At 51.6% G+C, this 25,802-nt stretch overlaps 1 protein-coding gene across 3 annotated transcripts in view; it reads right to left on the reverse strand.

Annotated features, from left to right (window-relative positions):
- SLC25A21 (solute carrier family 25 member 21) overlaps positions 1 to 25,802 on the reverse strand; it is a 688,489-nt gene that overhangs the window by 256,939 nt on the left and 405,748 nt on the right. For 2 of the 3 annotated variants that reach the window (XM_069209140.1, XM_069209143.1), the window contains one exon: positions 5,390 to 5,473. The exons of the other annotated variant lie outside the window; for it this stretch is intronic. In XM_069209140.1, coding sequence (XP_069065241.1) covers positions 5,390 to 5,473 — 84 coding nt within the window. The remainder of the gene's footprint in view (positions 1 to 5,389; positions 5,474 to 25,802) is intronic. 3 annotated transcript variants of the gene reach the window in all.

A 25,802-nucleotide genomic window follows, 5' to 3' on the forward strand; every position in this document is an offset into this window, starting at 1 on the left:
GCACGACGAGCGAGGTCCCTTGAATCCAGCAACTCTGTCCAAGTGACTCCCACAGTCCAGTGACTCTTCAGTCCAAGTTTGGTGGAGGTAAGTCCTGGCCTCCCCACGCCAGACTGCATTGCTGGGAACCAAGACTTTTGCAGCTACTCCGGCCTCCGTGCACTTCCGGCGGAAATCCTTTGTGCACAGTCCAGCCTGGGTCCACGGCACTCTAACCTGCATTGCACGACCTCCTAAGTTGTTCTCCGGCGACGTGGGACTCCTTTGTGCGACTTCGGGTGAGCACCGTTTCACGCATCCTCGTAGTGCCTGTTTCTGGCACTTCTGCGGGTGCTGCCTGCTGCTGAGAGGGCTCCTCGTCTTGCTCGACGCCCCCTCTGTCCCCTGACACAATTGGCGACATCCTGGTCCCTCCTGGGCCACAGCAGCATCCAAAAACACTAACCGCACAATTTGCAGCTAGCAAGGCTTGTTGGCGGTCTTTCGGCGGGAAAACACTTCTGCACGACTCTCCACGGCGTGAGGGATCCGTCCTCCAAAGGGGAAGTCTCTAGCCCTTGTCGTTCTACGCTTCTACTGTCCAGTAGCAGCATCTTTGCACACACAGCTGGCATTTCCTGGGCATCTGCCCATCTCCGACTTGCTTGTGACTTTTGGACTTGGTCCCCTTGTTCCACAGGTACCCTCGACTGGAAATCCATCGTTGTTGCATTGCTGGTTTGTGTCTTTCCTGCAGAATTCCCCTATCACGACTTCTATGTCCTTTGGGGAACTTTAGTGCACTTTGCACTCACTTTTCAGGGTCTTGGGGTGGGCTATTTTTCTAACCCTTACTATTTTCTAATAGTCCCAGCGACCCTCTACAAGGTCACATAGGTTTGGGGTCCATTCGTGGTTCGCATTCCACTTTTGGAGTATATGGTTTGTGTTGCCCCTATCCCTATGTGTTCCCATTGCATCCTATTGTAACTATACATTGTTTGCACTGTTTTCTAATACTATTACTGCATATTTTGGTATTGTGTACATATATCTTGTGTATATTTGCTATCCTCATACTGAGGGTACTCACTGAGATACTTTTGGCATATTGTCATAAAAATAAAGTACCTTTATTTTTAGTATATCTGTGTATTGTGTTTTCTTATGATATTGTGCATATGACACTAAGTGGTACTGTAGGAGCTTCACTCGTCTCCTAGTTCAGCCTAAGCTGCTCTGCTAAGCTAAGCTACCATTATCTATCAGCCTATGCTGCTAGACACCCTATACACTAATAAGGGATAACTGGGCCTGGTGCAAGGTGTAAGTACCCCTTGGTACTCACTACAAGCCAGTCCAGCCTCCTACAAGTGGTCACTCCCCTTTCCTTTGTCCAGTTTCGCGCCAGAGCAGGGCTGGGGGATCCCTGAACCGGTGTAGACTGGCTTATGCAGAAATGGGCACCATCTGTGCCCATGAAAGCATTTCCAGAGGCTGGGGGAGGCTACTCCTCCCCTGCCTTAACACCTTTTTCCAAAGGGAGAGGGTGTAACACCCTCTCTCTGAGGAAGTCCTTTGTTCTGCCTTCCTGGGCCAAGCCTGGCTGGACCCCAAGAGGGCAGAACCCTGTCTGAGGGGTTGGCAGCAGCAGCAGCTGCAGTGAAACCCCTGAAAAGGCAGTTTGGCAGTACCGGGGTCTGTGCTAGAGACCCGGGGAATCATGGGATTGTCTCCCCAATACCAGGATGGCATTGGGGGGGCAATTCCATGATCTTAGACATGTTACATGGCCATGTTCGGAGTTACCATTGTGAAGCTACACATAGGTAGTGACCTATGTGTAGTGCATGCGTGTCATGGTGTCCCCACACTCACAAAGTCCGGGGAATTTGCCCTGAACAATGTGGGAGCACCTTGGCTAGTGCCAGGGTGCCCACACACTAAGTAACTTAGCACCCAACCTTTACCAGGTAAAGGTTAGACATATAGGTGACTTATAAGTTACTTAAGTGCAGTGTAAAATGGCTGTGAAATAACTTGGACGTTATTTCACTCAGGCTGCAGTGGCAGGCCTGTGTAAAAATTGTCAGAGCTCCCTATGGGTGGCAAAAGAAATGCTGCAGCCCATAGGGATCTCCTGGAACCCCAATACCCCGGGTACCTCAGTACCATATATTAGGGAATTATAAAGGTGTTCCAGTAAGCCAATGTAAATTGGTAAAATTGGTCACTAGCCTGTTAGTGACAATTTGAAAGAAATGAGAGAGCATAACCACTGAGGTTCTGGTTAGCAGAGCCTCAGTGAGACAGTTAGTCATAACACAGGTAACACATACAGGGCACACTTATGAGCACTGGGGCCCTGGCTGGCAGGGTCCCAGTGACATATACAACTAAAACAACATATATACAGTGAAATATGGGGGTAACATGCCAGGCAAGATGGTACTTTCCTACAGGGTGTCGCACAGGTCGCAGCCGCCGGGCCCTGCTCAAACAATGACAAATATGTAGAACAGGAGAGCAGGGGGGCAGGGGGCAGCGGGCGCAGGGTGCAAAGCCAGGCATGCGCCCAATCAATATTAAAATAAAAATAACAAAATAAAGAATGAACTGGGCAGGGAAGTAAAGCATGCGCGGGGTGTGGGTGGAGAGGGGAGTAAAGCATGCACGGGTGGGCAGGGGAGTAAAGCATGCACTGGGTGGGGAAGGGAGTAAAGCATGCTTGGGGTGGGCAGGGGAGTAAAGCATGCACGGGGTGGGGAAGGGAGTAAAGCATGCTTGGGGTGGGCAGGGGAGTAAAGCATGCATGGGGTGGGCAGGGGAGTAAAGCATGTGCGGGGTGGGCAAGGCAGTAAAGCATGCATGGGGTGGGCAGGGGAGTAAAGCATGTGCAAGGTAAGGAGGGAAGTAAAGCATCTGCAAGTGGAGTGGAGTAAAACATACGTTGGGTGGGCTGGGGTGTAAAGCATGAGTGGGGAGGGGAGAAAAGCATACATGGGGTGGGGAGGGAAGGAAAGCTTGCGTGGGATGTCGAGGGGAGTAAAGCATGCGTGTTGTGGGCAGAGGAATAAAGCATGCATGGGATGTCGAGGGGAGTAAAGCATGCGTGGGGTGGGGAGGGGAGTAAAGCATGCGTGGGTGGGGAGGGAAGGAAAGCATGCGTGGGGAGGGGAGGAAAGCATGCATGGGGGAGGGGAGGAAAGCATACGTGGGGAGGGGAGTAAAGCATGCGTGGGGTGGGCAGGGAATTAAGCATGCATGGGATGTCGAGGGGAGTAAAGCATGCATAGGGAGGGGAGTAAAGCATGCATGGGGGAGGGGAGGAAAGCATACATGGGGTGGGGAGTGGAATGAAGCATGCGCAGGGCTGGCAGGGGAGTAAAGCATGCGCTGGGTGGGAAGAGGAGTAAAGCATGTGCAGGGTGGAGAGGGGACTAAAGCATGCGCAGGTTAGGGAGGGAAGTAAGGCATGTGTGAGGTGGGCTGGGGAGTAAAGCATGTGTGGGATGTCGAGGGGAGTAAAGCATGTGTGGGGTGGGGAGGGGAGTGAAGGATGTGCAAGGTGGGCTGGGGAGCAAAGCATGCGCGAGGTGGGCAGGGGAGTAAAGCATTGGTGGGGAGGGGATTAAAGTATGCATGGGGTGGGGAAGGGAGTAAAGCACGCGTGGGGGGGAGTAAAGCATGCCTGGGGTAAGCTGGGGAATAAAGCTTGTGTGGGTTGTTGAGGGGAATAAAGCATGCACAGGTGGGGAGTTTAGTAAAGCACGTGGGGAGTAAAGCACGTGTGGGGTGGGGAGTAAAGCAGGCATGAGGTGGGAGGGGAGTAAGGCATGCACGGGGTGGGCTGTGGAGTAAAGCAAGTGCGGGTGAGGGGGGCGGGGTCATAAGCAGCATGAAGAGGGATGTAGAGGGCAAGGACAGCCCTGCACTCATTCACTGATAAAACTAATAAAAAGTAGTTCCTTGGTGACTGGTGGAAGCACACACCTCACAGCCTGGTAAAGAGGTTCTGTTGCAGGGGCGGAGCTAAAGCAAGGCCCAGGGTCACGTGAGGGGTCAGGCGGTGGCACAGTGAGCTGTCCCTCCGAAGGTGGGAGGATCAGCACCTACAGAGCCGCCTCCTCTAGGACCCGACGCGCCTCGAGGCTTCATAAAGCGCTACACTTCAGGGAGCTGCCTCTGCCTGAGGCCTGAAGCTGCCCTCCCTCAAGGGAGCGGAGTCTAAACCACAAGAGGGCACCTAAGCAACACCTGTTAGTACTTGTAACAAGAACAACTACTGTTCCTAGGCCTGGCCTGCAGACCGCTTTAGAGGTCTGTAAAGAAGACCTGTGGTTGACAACACAACTCACAGAGTAGACTTTCAGGAGGGGTTTACTGACGACCTCAGCTCAGGCTAGAGACACCAGACCCCAATGCCACCCACATGAGCCCCCAAGCCTCTGAGGACACACACTCCAGACCCCAGTGCCACCCACATGAGCCCTCCAGCACCCCAGACCCCAGTGCCACCCACATGAGCCCTCCTTCCTCTGAGGACACAGACACCAGTGCCACCCACATGAGCCCTCCAGCCTCTGAGGACACAGACACCAGACTCCAGTGCCAACCACATGAGCCCTCTAGCCTCTGAGGACAGAGACCCCAGACCCCAGTGCCACCCACATGAGCCCTCCAGCCTCTGAGGACAGAGACCCCAGACCCCAGTGCCACCCACAAGAGCACTCCAGCCTCTGAGGACACAGACACCAGACTCCAGTGCCACCCACAAGAGCCCTCCAGCCTCTGAGGACACAGACACCAGACTCGAGTGCCACCCACGAGCCCTCCAGCCTCTGTGGACAGAGACACCAGACCCCAGTGCCACCCACAGGAGCCCTCCAGCACCCCAGACCCCAGTGCCACCCACATGAGCCCTCCATCCTCTGAGGACACAGACACCAGTGCCACCCACATGAGCCCTCCAGCCTCTGAGGACACAAACACCAGACTCCAGTGCCAACCACATGAAGCCTCGAACCTCTGAGGAGATAGACTTCATACCCGAGTGCCAACCACATGAGCCCTCCACCTTCTCAGGAGACAGACTCCAGACCCCAGTGCCACCCACATGAGCCCTCTAGCCTCTGAGGAGGTACACTCCAGACCCCAATGCCCAGCACATGAGCCCTCCAGCCTCTGAGGAGACGGACTCCAGGCCCCAGTCCCAACCACATGAGCCTCCCAGCTTGAGAAGGCACAGGCTCCCGAAGTTTCCGAGTTTCAGGGGAGACAACTTTATCTACCAAGACCCTAAGACCCTCGGCTGTAGAGGACGCGGGGTCTGGAGCGCAGAGGCCATGCCCAGGCCCCCAGACATCAACCACCTCTGCTCAGCACTGGTCAGCATGGCTTATCGACATACCTCTCATTGTGATAGATAGTCCTGAAACAGTCTCCCAGGCCCTTGTAGCTGGAGGGCTCCGCCTTCCCTCGCTGAATCTGGAACCTGCAAAAAGACAAACGCACAGTAAGCTTTGGAAGCAGAGACCGGAAGTGACCACTTGCAGGGAGCACACAAACGGGGAGAAGGGCATGCGCAGCAACGAGTGAGAGATCAGACCTGTTAGACAGACACAGCTTCTGGAGCGGTACAAGGGGCTCATTCTGAGCCTGGAGGGCCTCGGGCTGTGGTGGCGGAGTGACCTGTCTGACAACCTCTAAAGCAGGGCCTGGAGCTCAGTGCTTGCAGCCTGTGAGGGTCCCTGGCCTGGAGCTCAGTGCTTGCAGCCTGTGAGGGTCCCTGGCCTGGAGCTCAGTGCTTGCAGCCTGTGAGGGTCCCTGGCCAGGAGCTCAGTGCTTGCAGCCTGTGAGGGTCCCTGGCCTGGAGCTCAGTGCTTGCAGCCTGTGAGGGTCCCTGGCCAGGAGCTCAGTGCTTGCAGCCTGTGAGGGTCCCTGGCCTGGAGCTCAGTGCTTGCAGCCTGTGAGGGTCCCTGGCCTGGAGCTCAGTGCTTGCAGCCTGTGAGGGTCCCTTGCCTGGAGCTTGCAGCCTGTGAGGGTCCCTGGCCTGGAGCTCAGTGCTTGCAGCCTGTGAGGTCCCTGGCCTGGAGCTCAGTGCTTGCGGCCTGTGAGGGTCCCTGGCCAGGCCCGTGAGGGTCCCTGGCCTGGAGCTCAGTGCTTGCAGCCTGTGAGGGTCCCTGGCCAGGAGCTCAGTGCTTGCAGCCTGTGAGGGTCCCTGGCCTGGAGCTCAGTGCTTGCAGCCTGTGAGGGTCCCTGGCCTGGAGCTCAGTGCTTGCAGCCTGTGAGGGTCCCTGGCCTGGTGCTCAGTGCTTGCAGCCTGTGAGGGTCCCTGGCCACTGCTGGCCTGGGTGAGTTCTACTATGAATCTGGGTTTGCATTTTTGAGCAGCTTTGTAAATGTTATGATTCAAATGTTTGGAGGGAGAATCGTTTTTTAAAGCGTTTTCCATTCTGCATTTGTGTTCTTAGTTTCTGAACTGTATTTGGGTGGCCACTGATCAGATGTAGTCAAACCCGTGCAACCGCCTGGCTCTGTGTTCTTTCTCCCGTTTTACATTTTTTGGGGGCACATTTAGAGCTGCAAGTGCTTTTGAACAGTTTTGTATAATGTTAATAACATATATGTCTTTGGTTCCACTAGAAGTTTATCATTTCAGATTTGTTTGAATTTATTTTTTTTATTAATTTATCAAGAAAAATCTGTTTTCACACAAGACAGTAAATTAAAACAGAGGATTCGTTTGTTTTTTCAGATTGTTTGAGGAAGTGGGTTTATGAAAGTGAACTTGATCCAAAGACTGTATGCGTTACCCCAATGTTTGTTGGACTGAAATTACAACAGCAAACTTGCATCTCTTATTTATGCATGATCCTCGACAGCTGTGCGACCAGATGGTGAAAGGACGGATGGGTGAAAGGTGTGTGAAGGAATGGCTGGAATGATGCACGCATGAATGAATGAGTGATTACTGAATAGAAGTCAGCAAAGGAAGAGTGAAAGATGGACGGGTGAAGTGATAAAAGAAAGGTGAAATAATGAATTGATGGATGAAAAAGAATGCATCTAAGAATGGGAAAGGATGGATGAATGGCTGGAAGTGGGAGTAGAAGTGTAGAAGGAATGGTAGAACAGTGAATGATGGAATTGTGGATGGACAGATGGTGAAGGAAGGACAGAATGGTGAAGGGACGGATGGATGAATGGATGGATGGGTGGATGATGGATGGGTGGATGATGGATGGTGTATGGATGGATTGATGAATGGATGAGTGGATGGATGGACGGGTGAGTGGGTGGATGGATGGGTGGATGGATGGATAGATGGGCGGATGGGTGGATGGATGAACGGATGGATGAGTGGATGGATAGATGGGTGGATGGGCAGATGGATGGATGAGTGGATGGATATGTGGACAGATGGATGGATAGATGGATGGACGGAAGGATGGAAAGATGGATGGATGGATGGATAGATGGGGGGGATGGATGGACGGAAGAATGGATGGATGGGTATATGGATGGATGGGTGGATAGATGGATGGATGAATGGATGGACGAGTGGATGGATGGGTGGATGGATGAGTGGATGGATGGATGGACGGACGAGTGGAAGCATGAAAGGGTGGATGGATTGGTGCACACAGGGCTTTAGAGGACGGTGAGACGAAGGGAGGGCATATGGGGTGGGTGATGCTTGCTTCTCTCACCCGAGGGCATTCAATGCACTGATCCAGGTGTGGGTAGGGGTGGGTGGGGATTTAATGGTCTGACTAGTCCCTTGGACGAGGCCACCGGGCCTTCGAGCAGGAACAACCCCCTCTTACGACTCCCTTGATGTCACAGTGTGTGGACCATTCGTCCTCTCGTGACCTTCAATGCACCTGTTGCTTGAACTCTGACCTCAACTCGCTCTCCACTCCCTCCGCCATTCACCCTCCACCACTCCCTCGCTCAGCAGTCAATGCACCTCTCCCTTCCCCTGACCTCTTCCGGTCCCTTGTGTTTACTCTCGCGGCATGACCCCCTCACCTGACTCTCTAGTGACCTGCACCCCTCTCGTGCTATAGTGCTTCTCTGCTCTTGTTCCTACGGCGTGACATCCACTCGATATGTGCAGTGGTGCAGGGATGCTATAGAAGGATGCTGGCATGCTGCTGTGGTGCAGGGATGCTCTTGAAGGATGCTGGCATGCTGCTGTGGTGCAGGGATGCTCTAGGGGGATGCAGGCATGTGGCAGTCGTGCAGGGATGCTCTAGTGGGATGCTGGCACGCTGCTGTGGTACAGGGATGCTATAGGGGGATGCTGGCATGCTGCAGTGGTGCAGGGATGCTATAGGGGGATGCTGGCATGCTGCAGTGGTGCAGGGATGCTCTAGAAGGATGCTGGCATGCTGCAGTGGTGCAGGGATGCTCTAGGGGGATGCAGGCATGTGGCAGTGGTGCAGGGATGCTCTAGTGGGATGCTGGCACGCTGCTGTGGTACAGGGATGCTATAGGGGGATGCTGGCATGCTGCAGTGGTGCAGGGATGCTATAGGGGGATGCTGGCATGCTGCAGTGGTGCAGGGATGCTCTAGAAGGATGCTGGCATGCTGCAGTGGTGCAGGGATGCTCTAGGGGGATGCAGGCATGTGGCAGTGGTGCAGGGATGCTCTAGTGGGATGCTGGCACGCTGCTGTGGTACAGGGATGCTATAGGGGGATGCTGGCATGCTGCAGTGGTGCAGGGATGCTATAGGGGGATGCTGGCATGCTGCAGTGGTGCAGGGATGCTATAGGGGGATGCTGGCATGCTGCAGTGGTGCAGGGATGCTCTAGAAGGATGCTGGCATGCTGCAGTGGTGCAGGGATGCTCTAGGGGGATGCAGGCATGTGGAAGTGGTGCAGGGATGCTGGCATGCTGCAGTGGTGCAGGGATGCTCTAGGGGTATGCTGGCATGGTGCAGGGATGCTCTAGTGGGATGCTGGCACGCTGCTGTGGTACAGGGATGCTATAGGGGGATGCTGGCATGCTGCAGTGGTGCAGGGATGCTATAGGGGGATGCTGGCATGCTGCAGTGGTGCAGGGATGCTCTAGGGGGATGCAGGCATGTGGCAGTGGTGCAGGGATGCTCTAGGGGATGCTGACATGCTGCAGTGGTGCAGGAATGCTCTAGAGGGATGCCTGCAGGCTTCAGTGGTGCAGGGATGCTCTAGTGGGATGCTGGCATGCTGCAGTGGTGCAGGGATGCTCTAGGGGCATGCTGACATGCTGCAGTGGTGCAGGGATGCTCTAGTGGGATGCTGGCATGCTGCAGTGGTGCAGGGATGCTCTAGGGGGATGCTGGCATGCTGCAGTGGTGCAGGGGTGCTCTAGGGGGATGCTGACATGCTGCAGTGGTGCAGGGATGCTCTAGAAGGATGAAGGCATGCTGCAGTGGTGCAGGGATGCTCTAGAAGGATGCTGGGATGCTGCAGTGGTGCAGGGATGCTCTAGAAGGATGCTGACATGCTGCACTGGTGCAAGGACGCTCTAGGGGCATGCTGACATGCTGCAGTGGTGCAGGGATGCTCTAGTGGGATGCTGGCATGCTGCAGTGGTGCAGGGATGCTCTAGGGGGATGCTGGCATGCTGCAGTGGTGCAGGGGTGCTCTAGGGGGATGCTGACATGCTGCAGTGGTGCAGGGATGCTCTAGAAGGATGAAGGCATGCTGCAGTGGTGCAGGGATGCTCTAGAAGGATGCTGGGATGCTGCAGTGGTGCAGGGATGCTCTAGAAGGATGCTGACATGCTGCACTGGTGCAAGGACGCTCTAGGGGCATGCTGACATGCTGCAGTGGTACAGGGATGCTCAGAGGGATACTGGCATGCTGCAGTGGTGCAGGGATGCTCTAGGGGGATGCTGGCATGCTGCAGTGGTGCAGGGATGCTCTAGAAGGATGCTGGTATGCTGAAGTGGTGCAGGGATGCTCTAGGGAGATGCTGGCATGCGGTAGTGGTGCAGGGATGCTCTAGAGGGATGCTGGAATGCTGCAGTGGTGCAGGGATGCTCTAGAGGGATGCTGCAATGCAGCAGTGGCGCAGGGATGCTGGCATGCTGCAGTGGTGCAGGGATTCTCTAGGGGGATGCCAGCATGCTGCAGTGGTGCAGGTATGCTCTAGGGGGATGCTGGCATGCTGCAGTGGTGCAGGGATGCTCTAGGGGGATGCTGGCATGCTGCAGTGTTGCAGGGATGCTGGCATGCGGCTGTGGTGCAGGGATGCTCTAGATGGATGCTGGCATGCTGCTGTTGTGCAGTGATGCTCTAGGGGGATGCTGGCATGCTGCAGTGGTGCAGGGATGCTCCAGGGGGATGCTGGCATGCTGCAGTGGTGCAGGGATGCTCTAGAAGGATGCTGGGATGCTGCAATGGTGCAGGATGCTGTAGGGGGATGCTGGCACGCTGCAGTGGTGCAGGGATGCTGGCATGCTGCAGTGGTGTTGCCTTGCTGTAGAAGGGTGCTGGTATGCTGCAGTGGTGAAGGCTTGCTCTAGAAGGATGCTGCACAGTGTAGCAGGATGTTAGCGTGCCCTGGTGGTGTGCTGCAGGGGTGCAGGCTTGCTCTAAAAGGATGATGGTATGCTGCAGTGGTGCAGGCTTGCTGTAGAAGGATGCTGGTATACTGCAGTGGTGAAGGCTTGCTCTAGAAGGATGTTGGCACAGCGCAGCAGGCTGTTCGCTTGCCCAGCTAGTGTGCTTCATTGGTGCAGGCTTAATCTAGAAGGATGCTTGTACAGTGCAGACAGATGTTAGCTTGTCCTGCTGGTGTGCTGCAGTCGTGGAAGGCTTGCTCTAGAAGGATGCTGGCATGCTGCAGTGGTGCATGCTTGCTTTAGAAGGATGCTGGTATGCTGCAGTAGAGTGGTGGCTTGCACTTAAAGGATGCTGGCATGCTGCAGTGGTGCAGGGATGCTGGCATGCTGCAGTGGTGCAGGGATGCTCTAGGGGGATGCTGGCATGCTGCAGTGTTGCAGGGATGCTGGCATGCGGCTGTGGTGCAAGGATGCTCTAGATGGATGCTGGCATGCTGCTGTTATGCAGTGATGCTCTAGGGGGATGCTGGCATGCTGCAGTGGTGCAGGGATGCTCCAGGGGGATGCTGGCATGCTGCAGTGGTGCAGGGATGCTCTAGAAGGATGCTGGGATGCTGCAATGGTGCAGGATGCTGTAGGGGGATGCTGGCACGCTGCAGTGGTGCAGGGATGCTGGCATGCTGCAGTGGTGTTGCCTTGCTGTAGAAGGGTGCTGGTATACTGCAGTGGTGAAGGCTTGCTCTAGAAGGATGCTGCACAGTGTAGCAGGATGTTAGCGTGCCCTGGTGGTTTGCTGCAGGGGTGCAGGCTTGCTCTAAAAGGATGATGGTATGCTGCAGTGGTGCAGGCTTGCTGTAGAAGGATGCTGGTATACTGCAGTGGTGAAGGCTTGCTCTAGAAGGATGTTGGCACAGCGCAGCAGGCTGTTCGCTTGCCCAGCTAGTGTGCTTCATTGGTGCAGGCTTAATCTAGAAGGATGCTTGTACACTTCAGACAGATGTTAGCTTGTCCTGCTGGTGTGCTGCAGTCGTGCAAGGCTTGCTCTAGAAGGATGCTGGCATGCTGCAGTGGTGCATGCTTGCTTTAGAAGGATGCTGGTATGCTGCAGTAGAGTGGTGGCTTGCACTTAAAGGATGCTGGCATGCTGCAGTGGTGCAGGGATGCTGGCATGCTGCAGTGGTGCAGGCTTGCTCTACAAGAATGCAGGTATGCTGCAGTGGTGCAGTCTTGCTCCAGCAGGATGCTGGAACAGTGCAGCAGGATATTAGCTTGCCCTCGAAGGATGCTGGTGCGCTGCAATGGTGCAGGATTGCTCTAGAAGGGTGCTGGTATGCTGCAGTCATGCAGGCTTACCCTAGAAGAATGCTGGCATGCTGCGGTGGTGCAGAGTTGCTCTAGAATAATGCTGGTATACTGCAGTAGAGTGGTGGCTTGCACTAAAAGGATGCTGGCATGATGCAGCGGTGCAGGTTTGCTTTATGAGGATGCTGGCACAGTGCAGCAGGATGGTAGCGTGCTCTAGAAGGATGCTGGGGTGCTGCAGTGGTGCAGGCTTGCTCTAGAAGGATGCTGGTTTGCTGCAGTAGTGTGGGTGTGCTCTAAAAGGATGCTGGCACAGTGCAGCAGGATGATAGCTTGCTCTAGAAGGATGCTGGTGGGCTGCAGGGGTGCAGGCTTGCTCTAGAAGGATGCTGGCACAATGCAGCAGGATGGTAGCCTGCTCTAGAAGGATGCTGGAATACTGCAGTGGTGCAGGCTTGCTCTAGAAGGATACTGGTGTGCTGCAGTAGTGTGGGCTTGCTCTAGAAAGATGCTGGCACAGTGCCGCAGGATGGTAGCTTGCTCTAGAAGGATGGTGGTGGGCTGCAGTGGTGCAGGCTTGCTCTAGAAGGATGCTGGCAAAGTGCAGCAGGATGGTAGCTTGCCCTAGAAGGATGCTGGTGTGCTCCAGGAGGATGCTGGTGTACTGCAGTGGTGCTGGCTTGCTCTAGAAGGATGCTGACACAGTGCAGCAGGATGGTAGCTTGCTCTAGAAGGATGCTGGTGGGCTGCACTGGTGCAGGCTTGCTCTAGAAGGATGTTGGCACAGTGCGGCAGGATGGTAGCTTGCACTAGAAGAAAGCTGGTGTGCTCCAGAAGGATGCTGGTGTACTGCAGTGGTGCTGGCTTGCTCTAGAAGGAGGCTGACACAGTGCAGCAGGATGGTAGCTTGCACTAGAAGGATGCTGGGTGCTGCAGTGGTGCAGGCTTGCTCTAGAAGGATGCTGGTGTGCTGCAGTAGTGTGGGCTTGCTCTAGAAAGATAGATGCTGGCACAGTGCAGCAGGATGGTAGCTTGCTCTAGAAGGATGCTGGTGGGCTGCAGTGGTGGAGGCTTGCTCTAGACGGATACTGGCACAGTGCAGCAGGATGGTAGCTTGCCCTAGAAGGATGCAGGTGTGCTCCAGAAGAATGCTAGTGTATTGCATTGGTGCTGGCTTGCTCTAGAAGGATGCTGACAGTGCAGCAGGATGGTAGCTTGCTCTAGAAGGATGCTGGTGTGCTGCAGTGGTGCAGGCTTGCTCTAGAAGGATGCTGGCACAGTGCAGCAGGATGGTAGCTTGCCCTAGAAGGATGCTGGCACAGTGCGGCAGGATGGTAGCTTGCCCTAGAAGGATGCTGGTGTGCTCCAGAAGGATGCTGGTGTACTGCAGTGGTGGTGGCTTGCTCTAGAAGGATGCTGGTGTGCTGCAGTAGTGTGGGCTTGCTCTAGAAGGATGCCAGCACAGCGAAGCAGGATGGTAGCTTGCCCTAGAAGGATGCTGGTGTACTGCAGTGGTGCTGGCTTGCTCTAGAAGGATGCTGGTGTACTGCAGTGGTGCTAGCTTCCTCTAGAAGGATGCCAGCACAGCGAAGCAGGATGGTAGCTTGCTCTAGAAGGATGCTGGTGTGCTGCAGTAGTGCGGGCTTGCTCTAGAAGGATGCCAGCGAAGCAGAATGGTAGCTTGCCTTAGAAGGATGCTGGTGTGCTCCAGAAGGATGCTGGTATGGGCTAGATCAATGCTTCCCAAACATTTTACAAACAGAACCCAAATTTTGGAACAAACTTTAGCGACCCATCTATCTTTGATGTGCATGAAGCAATTTTTTAATGTAACTAAAGAACTGTGTGGCAGAGAACTGCCATTTACAGACACCACGTTTGCCACTGAAATGGGCACTACATTTTCAACTACATTGCACACAAATGATAATGTGTGGAAATAAGGTTTCAAGGAATTTCATTGAAATGTCTTGAGTCGTTTTGATCGTACTGAAATCTTATTTTATTTCTCTTTCTTTCACTGCAAAGTCAAAGGATTTTTTAAATACCAGTCTCCATGTTATAAAAAGCTGCAATTTGTCAGAAGATGTAGCTTGACATTTGACGTCTGTCCTTGAAGCACAGCAAATGTGAGAAAATACAGAATTTAAAGGCATCTTTATTTATGGACTTTTGCAGCACGCCAAAAAAATCACAGTTTGGGAAACAATGGACTTTATAGTCACTTTAATTGTGCAGCAGTGTTAAAAGCACTGCAAAGTGTCTTGTATATTGTAGGAAAGTACCATCTTGCCTGGCATGTTACCCCCATATTTCACTGTATATATGGTGTTTTAGTTGTATGTGTCACTGGGACCCTGCCAGCCAGGGCCCCAGTGCTCATAAGTGTGCCCTGTATGTGTTACCTGTGTTATGACTAACTGTCTCACTGAGGCTCTGCTAATCAGAACCTCAGTGGTAATGCTCTCTCATTTCTTTCCAAATTGTCACTAACATGCTAGTGACCAATTTTACCAATTTACATTGGCTCACTGGAACACCCTTATAATTCCCTAGCATATGGTACTGAGGTACCCAAGGTATTGGGGTTCCAGGAGATCCCTATGGGCTGCAGCATTTCTTTTGCCACCCATAGGGAGCTCTGACAATTCTTACACAGGCCTGCCACTGCAGCCTGAGTGAAATAACGTCCACGTTATTTCACAGCCATTTTACACTGCACTTAAGTAACTTATAGGTCACCTATATGTCTAACCTTTACCTGGTAAAGGTTGGGTGCTAAGTTACTTAGTGTGTGGGCACCCTGGCACTAGCCAAGGTGCCCCCACATTGTTCAGGGCAAATTCCCCGGACTTTGTGAGTGCGGGGACACCATTACACGCGTGCACTATACATAGGTCACTACCTATGTATAGCTTCACAATGGTAACTCCGAATATGGCCATGTAACATGTCTAAGATCATGGAATTGCCCCACCAATGCCATCCTGGTATTGTGGAGACAATTCCATGATTCCCCGGGTCTCTAGCACAGACCCGGGTACTGCCAAACTGCCTTTCCCGGGGTTTCACTGCAGCTGCTGCTGCTGCCAACCCCTCAGACAGGTTTATGCCCTCCTGGGGTCCAGCCAGGCTTGGCCCAGGAAGGCAGAACAAAGGACTTCCTCAGAGAGAGGATGTTACACCCTCTCCCTTTGGAATAAGGTGTCAGGGCTGGGGAGGAGTAGCCTCCCCCAGCCTCTGGAAATGCTTTGATGGGCACAGATGGTGCCCATCTCTGCATAAGCCAGTCTACACCGGTTCAGGGATCCCTCAGCCCTGCTCTGGCGCGAAACTGGACAAAGGAAAGGGGAGTGACCACTCCCCTGACCTGCACCTCCCCTGGGAGGTGCCCAGAGCTCCTCCAGTGTGCTCCAGACCTCTGCCATCTTGGAAACAGAGGTGCTGCTGGCACACTGGACTGCTTGGAGTGGCCAGGGTCAGCAGGTGACGTCAGAGACTCCTTCTGATAGGCTCCTTCAGGTGTTGCTAGCCTATCCTCTCTCCTAAGTAGCCAAACCTCCTTTTCTGGCTATTTAGGGTCTCTGCTTTGGGGAATTCCCTAGATAACGAATGCAAGAGCTCATCAGAGTTCCTCTGCATCTCTCTCTTCACCTTCTGCCAAGGAATCGACTGCTGACCGCGCTGGAAGCCTGCAAAACTGCAACAAAGTAGCAAAGACGACTACTGCCAAATTGTAACGCTGATCCTGCCGCCTTCTCGACTGTTTTCCTGGTGGTGCATGCTGTGGGGGTAGTCTGCCTCCTCTCTCCACTAGAAGCTCCGAAGAAATCTCCTGTGGGTCGACGGAATCTTCCCCCTGCAACCGCAGGCACCAAAGAACTGCATCACCGGTCCTCTGGGTCTCCTCTCAGCACGACGAGCGAGGTCCCTTGAACTCAGCAACTCTGCCCAAGTGACTCCCACAGTCCAGTGACTCTTCAGTCCAAGTTTGGTGGAGGTAAGTCCTTGCCTCCCCACGCTAGACTGCATTGCTGGGAACCGCGTGTTTTGCACCTACTCCGGCTCCTGTGCACTCACCGAGGATTTCCTTTGTGCACAGCCAAGCCTGGGCCCACGGCACTCTAACCTGCATTGCACGACCTCCTGAGTTGTCCTCCGGCGGCGTGGGACTCTCTTGTGCAACTTCAGGTGAGCACCGATTCACTCCACTTCGTAGTTCCTGTTCCGGCACTTCTGCGGGTGCTGCTTGCTTCTGAGTGGGCTCCTTCTCTTGCTGGGCGCACCCTCTGTCTCCTCACGCAATTGGCGACATCCTGGTCCCTCCTGGGCCACAGCAGCATCCAAAAACCCTAACTGCGACCCTTGCAGCTAGCAAGGCTTGTTTGCGGTCTTTCTGTGGGAAAACACTTCTGTACGACTCTTCACGACGTGGGACATCCATCCTCCAAAGGGGAAGTTTCTAGCCCTTGTCGTTCGTGCAGAATCCTCAGCTTCTACCATCCGGTGGCAGCTTCTTTGCATCCACAGCTGGCAATTCCTGGGCATCTGCCCACTCCCGACTTGATCGTGACTTTTGGACTTGGTCCCTTGTTCCACAGGTACTCTCGTCTGGAAATCCATCTTTGTTGCATTGTTGGCGTTGGTCTTTCCTGCAGAATTCCCCTATCACGACTTCTGTGCTCTTTGGGGAACTTAGGTGCACTTTGCACCCACTTTTCAGGGTCTTGGGGTGGGCTATTTTTCTAACCCTCACTGTTTTCTTACAGTCCCAGCAACCCTCTACAAGCTCACATAGGTTTGGGGTCCATTTGTGGTTCGCATTCCACTTTTGGAGTATATGGTTTGTGTTGCCCCTATACCTATGTGCTCCTATTGCAATCTATTGTAACTTTACACTGCTTGCATTACTTTTCTTGCTATAACTTGCATAATTTTGGTTTGTGTACATATATCTTGTGTATATTTGCTATCCTCATACTGAGGGTACTCACTGAGATACTTTTGGCATATTGTCATAAAAATAAAGTACCTTTATTTTTAGTATATCTGTGTATTGTGTTTTCTTATGATATTGTGCATATGACACTAGTGGTACTGTAAGAGCTTCACTCGTCTCCTAGTTCAGCCTAAGCTGCTCTGCTAAGCTACCTTTTCAATCAGCCTAAGCAGCTAGACACCCCTCTACACTAATAAGGGATACCTGGGCCTGGTGCAAGGTGTAAGTACCACTTGGTACTCACTACAAGCCAGTCCAGCCTCCTACATTGGGTGTGCAGCGGTGGGATAAGTACTTTGCAACTACTTACCACTTTTGTCATTGTACTTTTCATAAGAGAAAAATATACAAAACAAGTTCAGTGTATGTACACCTAACCAAAAAGTTTTGCTTTTCTTCTCTCACTTCTTTACTAAGTGCTGAAAAGTACCTCTAAACTTTCAAAAAGTTCTTAAAAAGTTTAAAAAGTTTTTTTCTGTCCTTTAAAAAGTTCTGAAAACTTTTTCTTTCTTTTTTCTGTCCTTTAAACCTTTTCTATTATGTCTGGTACAGGTCAAACTCTGGATCTGTCCAAGACTGCTTATGACCACCTTAGCTGGAAGGCAGCAAGGAGTCTCTGTGTAGAAAGAGGCTTAGGGGTAGGGAAGAATCCCTCTAGAGAACTATTAGTTAACATGCTCGTTGAACAAGATAAGACCTTAGTTGGCACTTCTGGTGAGAAATTAGCTGATGGTTCCCACTCTGATTCTGGGGCACCCCTAGTAAGAAAGTTACAAGGAAACTTTCCCAACCTGCCCCTTAGCAGGCCACCTAGCATAGCTGGTACTAATGTGACTTATCATCACAGTAAGAGTGTTACCTCTCATCATAGTAGGAGTGTGACTTCTATAGTCCAGAATGTTAGAGTGCCCTCTGTTATGGACAGGTCTCCCTCTGTTCATTCTCACCATTCTTCTGTTTCAAGACATGCCCAACCCACCCACCCTGATGACAGAATGTTAGAAAGGGAACTCAATAGATTGAGAGTGGAACAATCCAGGCTGAAGCTCAAGAAGCAACAGCTGGATTTAGATAGGCAGTCCTTGGAAATAGAAAGAGAAAGACAGCAATTGGGTTTTGAACCCCATGGTGGCAGCAGCAGTATTCCAAATAGTCATCCTGCAAAAGAGCATGATTCTAGGAATCTGCACAAGATAGTTCCCCCTTACAAGGAGGGGGATGACATTAACAAGTGGTTTGCTGCACTTGAGAGGGCCTGTGTTGTTCAGGGGGTCCCTCAAAGGCAGTGGGCTGCAATCCTTTGGCTATCTTTCAGTGGAAAGGGTAGGGATAGGCTCCTTACTGTAAAGGAAAGTGAAGCCAATAATTTTACACTTCTTAAGAATGCACTCCTAGATGGTTATGGCTTAACCACTGAACAGTACAGGATGAAGTTCAGAGAAACCAAAAAGGAGTCTTCACAAGACTGGGTAGACTTTGTTGACCATTCAGTGAAGGCTTTGGAGGGGTGGTTACATGGCAGTAAAGTTTCTGACTATGAAAGCCTGTATAACTTAATCCTGAGAGAGCATATTCTTAATAATCGTGTGTCTGATTTGTTACATCAGTACCTGGTAGACTCTGATCTGACCTCTCCCCAAGAATTGGGAAAGAAGGCAGACAAATGGGTCAGAACAAGGGTGAACAGAAAAGTTAATACAGGGGGTGACAAAGATGGCAAGAAGAAGGATGGTAAGTCTTCTGACAAGGGTGGGGACAAATCTAAAAATGAGTCTTCATCAGGCCCACAAAAACACTCTGGTGGGGGTGGTGGGCCCAAATCCTCTTCAAAGTCAAAACAAAGAAAAGAAACCATGGTGCTATTTATGTAAAATAAAAGGCCATTGGACAACAGATCCCAGTTCTCCAAAGAAAAGCACCAAGCCTCCTACCACTACAACCCCTGCTGCTACACCTAGTGCCCCTAGTAATAGCAGTGATGGTGGGAGCAAACCTACTAATAGCCAATCCAAGGGAATAGCAGGGCTCACTTTTGGTAACTTAGTTGAGGTTGGTCTTGTTAGGGAGACCACAGAGGCGGTGTTAGTCTCTGAGGGGGCTATTGATTTAGCCACCTTGGTTGCTTGTCCCCTTAACATGGATAAGTACAAGCAACTACCCCTAATAAATGGTGTTGAGGTTCAGGCCTACAGGGACACAGGTGCCAGTGTTACCATGGTAATAGAGAAACTGGTCCACCCTGAACAACACCTACTTGGTCACCAGTACCAAGTAACCGATGCTCATAACAACACACTTAGCCACCCCATGGCTGTTGTAAATCTCCACGGGGGGGGTTTACTGGTCCAAAGAAAGTTGTGGTTGCCTCAGATTTACCTGTAGACTGTCTATTAGGGAATGATTTAGAGACATCAGCTTGGTCAGATGTGGAGTTGGAGGCTCATGCAGCAATGCTGGGCATTCCAGGGCATATTTTTGCTTTAACCAGGGCTCAGGCCAAAAAGCAAAAAGGACAGGGTGACTTGGATCCTGGAAGAATGGACCAAGTGCTCCCTAAAGCAAGGGCTAGTAAAAGTAAATCACTACCTACTATCCCTCCCTCTACAGTGGATTCTACTTCTGAGGAAGAAGACTTCCCACCCTGTGCAGAACCTACACCAGAGGAGCTGGAAGCAGACACTGCTGAGCTTTTGGGTGAAGGGGGGCCTGCCAGGGAGGAGCTGAGTGTGGCACAGCATACCTGTCCCACAATAGAGGGTCTAAGGCAGCAAGCTGTCAAACAAGCAAATGGGGATGTCAGTGACTCTCACAGAGTTTACTGGGAGGACAACCTCTTGTACACTGAAGTAAGGGATCCAAAACCTGGAGCTGCCAAGAGATTGGTGATTCCTCAGGAGTACAGAAAGTTCCTCCTAACTCTAGCCCACGACATTCCCTTAGCTGGACATTTGGGGCAAATGAAAACTTGGGACAGGCTTGTCCCCTTGTTTCATTGGCCTAGAATGTCAGAGGACACAAAGGAATTTTGTAAGTCCTGTGAAACCTGTCAAGTCAGTGGCAAGACAGGTGGCACTCCAAAGGCACCCCTTATCCCACTGCCTGTGGTTGGGGTTCCCTTTGAAAGGGTAGGGGTTGACATAGTTGGCCCCCTTGACCCTCCTACTGCTTCAGGCAATAGGTTTATCTTGGTGGTAGTGGACCATGCCACCAGAAATCCTGAAGCAATTCCTCTAAGGACCACTACAGCTCCTGCAGTGGCAAAGGCCCTCCTGGGAATCTTTTCCAGGGTGGGCTTCCCAAAAGAGGTGGTATCAGACAGGGGAAGCAATTTCATGTCTGCTTACTTAAAGGCCATGTGGAAGGAATGTGGTGTGACATACACGTTCACCACACCCTATCATCCACAAACAAATGGACTGGTGGAGAGATTTAACAAAACTCTCAAAGTTATGATAATGGGACTCCCTGAAAAACTCAGCAGGAGATGGGATATCCTATTACCTTGCCTCCTTTTTGCTTACAGGGAGGTACCCCAAAAAGGAGTGGGCTTCAGCCCCTTTGAACTCCTATTTGGACACCCTGTAAGAGGTCCTCTAACACTTGTTAAGGAGGGTTGGGAACAACCTTTAAAAGCTCCAAAACAAGACATAGTGGACTATGTACTTGGCCTAAGGATGGTTGAGTACATGAAAAAGGCCAGTAAAAACATTCAGGCCAGCCAAGAGCTCCAAAAGCAATGGCATGATCAGAAGGCTGTTTTGGTTCAGTACCAATCAGGGCAGAAAGATTGGGTCTTGGAGCCTGTGGCCCCAAGAGCACTCCAAGACAAATGGAGTGGACCCCATATAATTGTTGAAAAGAAGGGAGAAGTCAGCTACTTAGTTGACTTAGGCACTGCCAGGAGTCCCCTTAGGGTGCTCCATGTCAATCGCCTGAAACCCTACTATGACAGGGCTGATCTCACCCTGCTCATGGCAACAGATGAGGGACAGGAAGAAGAGAGTGACCCTCTCCCTGATCTCTTCTCTTCCACAGAACAAGATGCTCTAGTGGAAGGTGTAGTTTTGGCAGATTGTCTTACTGCTGAGCAGAAAGACCACTGCATAAATCTCCTGGGTCAGTTTTCTGAACTCTTCTCTACTGTGCCAGGCACCACTTCTTGGTGTGAGCACACTATAGATACTGGAGACAGCTTGCCTGTCAAAAGTAAGATCTATAGGCAGCCTGACCATGTCAGAGACTGCATAAAGCAAGAAGTGCAGAAAATGCTTGAACTGGGAGTGGTTGAGCACTCTGAAAGTCCATGGGCCTCTCCTGTGGTACTTGTACCAAAACCTCATTTCAAGGATGGAAAGAAGGAAATGCGGTTTTGTGTAGACTATAAAGGTCTCAACCAGGTAACCAAAACTGATGCTCACCCTATACCCAGGGCAGATGAGCTAATAGATACACTGGCATCTGCCAAGTATCTAAGCACCTTTGATTTGACTGCAGGGTATTGGCAGATCAAGTTATCAGAGGAGGCAAAAGCAAAAACTGCATTTTCAACCATTGGAGGCCATTACCAATTCACAGTAATGCCTTTTGGATTGAAAAATGCACCTGCCACTTTTCAAAGGTTGGTGAACACAGTCCTGCAAGGGCTGGAAGCTTTTAGTGCAGCATATCTAGATGATACAGCTGTCTTTAGCTCCAGCTGGGATGATCACCTGGTCCACCTATGGAAAGTTTTGGAGGCCCTGCAGAAGGCAGGCCTCACTATTAAGGCTTCAAAGTGCCAGATAGGGCAGGGGAAAGTGGTTTATCTGGGACACCTGGTAGGTGGAGAACAGATTGCACCACTTCAGGGGAAAATCCAAACTATTATAGATTGGGTTCCCCCTACAACTCAGACCCAGGTGTAGGAGGCTGGACTGGCTTGTAGTGAGTACCAAGGGGTACTTGCACCTTGCACCAGGCCCAGTTATCCCTTATTAGTGTATAGGGTGTCTAGCAGCTTAGGCTGATAGATAATGGTAGCTTAGCAGAGCAGCTTAGGCTGAACTAGGAGACGTGTGAAGCTACTACAGTACCACTTAGTGTCATATGCACAATATCATAAGAAAACACAATACCCAGTTATACTAAAAATAAAGGTACTTTATTTTTATGACAATATGCCAAAGTATCTTAGAGTGTACCCTCAGTGAGAGGATAGGAAATATACACAAGATATATATACACAATAGCAAAAATATGCAGTATAGTCTTAGAAAACAGTGCAAACAATGTATAGTTACAATAGGATGCAATGGGGAAACATAGGGATAGGGGCAACACAAACCATATACTCCAAAAGTGGAATGCGAACCACAAATGGACCCCAAACCTATGTGACCTTGTAGAGGGTCGCTGGGACTATTAGAAAATAGTGAGAGTTAGAAAAATAACCCTCCCCAAGACCCTGAAAAGTGAGTGCAAAGTGCACTAAAGTTCCCCTAAGGTCAAAGAAGTCGTGTTAGAGGAATAATGCAGGAAAGACACAAACCAGCAATGCAACAACTGTGGATTTCCAATCTAGGGTACCTGTGGAACAAGGGGACCAAGTCCAAAAGTCACAAGCAAGTCGGAGATGGGCAGATTCCCAGGAAATGCCAGCTGCGGGTGCAAAGAAGCTTCTACTGGACAGAAGAAGCTGAGGTTTCTGCAGGAACGAAAAGGGCTAGAGACTTCCCCTTTGGTGGACGGATCCCTCTCGCCATGGAGAGTCGTGCAGAAGTGTTTTCCCGCCGAAAGGACGCCAACAAGCCTTGCTAGTCGCAAATCGTGCGTTTGGCGTTTTTGGACGCTGCTGGGGCCCAGGAGGGACCAGGAGGTCGCAAATTGGATCTGAAGAGAGAGGGGACGTCGAGCAAGACAAAGAGCCCTCACTGAAGCAGGTAGCTCCCAGAGAAGTGCCAGAAACAGGCACTACGAGGATGCGTGAAACGGTGCTCGCCGAAGTTGCACAAAGGAGTCCCACGTCGCCAGAGACCAACTTAGAAAGTCGTGCAATGCAGGTTAGAGTGCCGTGGACCCAGGCTTGGCTGTGCACAAAGGATTTCCGCCGGAAGTGCACAGGGGCCGGAGTAGCTGCAAAGTCGCGGTTCCCAGCAATGCAGCCCAGCGAGGTGAGGCAAGGACTTACCTCCACCAAACTTGGACTGAAGAGTCACTGGACTGTGGGGGTCACTTGGACAGAGTCGCTGGATTCGAGGGACCTCGCTCGTCGTGCTGAGAGGAGACCCAAGGGACCGGTAATGCAGCTTTTTGGTGCCTGCGGTTGCAGGGGGAAGATTCCGTCGACCCACGGGAGATTTCTTCGGAGCTTCTGGTGCAGAGAGGAGGCAGACTACCCCCACAGCATGCACAAGCAGGAAAACAGTCGAGAAGGCGGCAGGATCAGCGTTACAGAGTTGCAGTAGTCGTCTTTGCTACTATGTTGCAGGTTTGCAGGCTTCCAGCGCGGTCAGCAGTCGATTCCTTATCAGAAGGTGAAGAGAGAGATGCAGAGGAACTCGGATGAGCTCTTGCATTCGTTATCTGAAGTTTCCCCAGAGACAGAGACCCTAAATAGCCAGAAAAGAGGGTTTGGCTACCTAGGAGAGAGGATAGGCTAGCAACACCTGAAGGAGCCTATCACAAGGAGTCTCTGACGTCACCTGGTGTCACTGGCCACTCAGAGCAGTCCAGTGTGCCAGCAGCACCTCTGTTTCCAAGATGGCAGAGGTCTGGAGCACACTGGAGGAGCTCTGGACACCTCCCAGGGGAGGTGCAGGTCAGGGGAGTGGTCACTCCCCTTTCCTTTGTCCAGTTTCGCGCCAGAGCAGGGCTAAGGGGTCCCTGAACCGGTGTAGACTGGCTTATGCAGAATTGGTCAAATCTGTGCCCAAGAAAGCATTTCCAGAGGCTGGGGGAGGCTACTCCTCCCCTGCCTTCACACCATTTTCCAAAGGGAGAGGGTGTCACACCCTCTCTCAGAGGAAGTTCTTTGTTCTGCCATCCTGGGCCAGGCCTGGCTGGACCCCAGGAGGGCAGATGCCTGTCTGAGGGGTTGGCAGCAGCAGCAGCTGCAGTGAAACCCCAGGAAGGGCAGTTTGGCAGTACCAGGGTCTGTGCTACAGACCACTGGGATCATGGGATTGTGCCAACTATGCCAGGATGGTATAGAGGGGGCAATTCCATGATCATAGACATGTTACATGGCCATATTCGGAGTTACCATTGTGAAGCTACATATAGGTAGTGACCTATATGTAGTGCACGCGTGTAATGGTGTCCCCGCACTCACAAAGTCCGGGGAATTGGCCCTGAACAATGTGGGGGCACCTTGGCTAGTGCCAGGGTGCCCTCACACTAAGTAACTTTGCACCTAACCTTTACCAGGTAAAGGTTAGACATATAGGTGACTTATAAGTTACTTAAGTGCAGTGTAAAATGGCTGTGAAATAACGTGGACGTTATTTCACTCAGGCTGCAGTGGCAGGCCTGTGTAAGAATTGTCAGAGCTCCCTATGGGTGGCAAAAGAAATGCTGCAGCCCATAGGGATCTCCTGGAACCCCAATACCCTGGGTACCTCAGTACCATATACTAGGGAATTATAAGGGTGTTCCAGTAAGCCAATGTAAATTGGTAAAAATGGTCACTAGCCTGTTAGTGACAATTTGGAAAGAAATGAGAGAGCATAACCACTGAGGTTCTGGTTAGCAGAGCCTCAGTGAGACAGTTAGGCACTACACAGGGAACACACACATATAGGCCACAAACTTATGAGCACTGGGGTCCTGACTAGCAGGGTCCCAGTGACACATAACAAACATACTGAAAACATAGGGTTTTCACTATGAGCACTGGGCCCTGGCTGGCAGGATCCCAGTGAGACAGTGAAAACACCCTGACATACACTCACAAACAGGCCAAAAGTGGGGGTAACAAGGCTAGAAAGAGGCTACTTTCTCACACCAGGTGAGAGCCTTCTTAGGGCTCACTGGGTATTTCAGGAGGTTCATAAAGAACTATGGCTCCATTGCAGCCCCTCTTAATGACCTCAAATCTAAGAAAATGCCTAAAAAGGTATTGTGGAAAGCTAGCTGTCAGAAAGCTTTTGAGGAGCTGAAGCAGGCCATGTGCTCTGCACCTGTCCTGAAAAGCCCCTGTTACTCCAAAAAATTCATTGTCCAAACTGATGCATCTGAATTAGGGGTAGGGGCAGTCTTATCACAACTTAATTCTGAGGGCCAGGATCAACCTGTTGCTTTTATCAGCAGGAGGTTGACCCCTAGAGAAAAGCGTTGGTCTGCCATAGAGAGGGAGGCCTTTGCTGTGGTCTGGGCACTGAAGAAGTTGAGGCCATACCTGTTTGGCACTCACTTCATTGTTCAGACAGACCACAAACCTCTACTTTGGCTAAAACAAATGAAAGGTTCAAACCCTAAATTATTGAGGTGGTCCATATCCCTACAGGGAATGGATTATACAGTGGAACATAGACCTGGGAGTACCCACTCCAATGCAGATGGACTCTCCAGATATTTCCACTTAGACAATGAAGACTCATCAGGTCATGGCTAGTCTTATTGTCCTTCGTTTAGGGGGGGGTTGTGTAGGAAAGTACCATCTTGCCTGGCATGTTACCCCCATATTTCACTGTATATATGTTGTTTTAGTTGTATGTGTCACTGGGACCCTGCCAGCCAGGGCCCCAGTGCTCATAAGTGTGCCCTGTATGTGTTACCTGTGTTATGACTAACTGTCTCACTGAGGCTCTGCTAATCAGAACCTCAGTGGTTATGCTCTCTCATTTCTTTCCAAATTGTCACTAACAGGCTAGTGACCAATTTTACCAATTTACATTGGCTCACTGGAACACCCTTATAATTCCCTAGTATATGGTACTGAGGTACCCAGGGTATTGGGGTTCCAGGAGATCCCTATGGGCTGCAGCAT

The sequence above is a fragment of the Pleurodeles waltl genome, chromosome 9 (assembly GCF_031143425.1).
Source record: "Pleurodeles waltl isolate 20211129_DDA chromosome 9, aPleWal1.hap1.20221129, whole genome shotgun sequence".
In the NCBI taxonomy this organism is placed as follows: Eukaryota; Metazoa; Chordata; class Amphibia; order Caudata; family Salamandridae; genus Pleurodeles; species Pleurodeles waltl.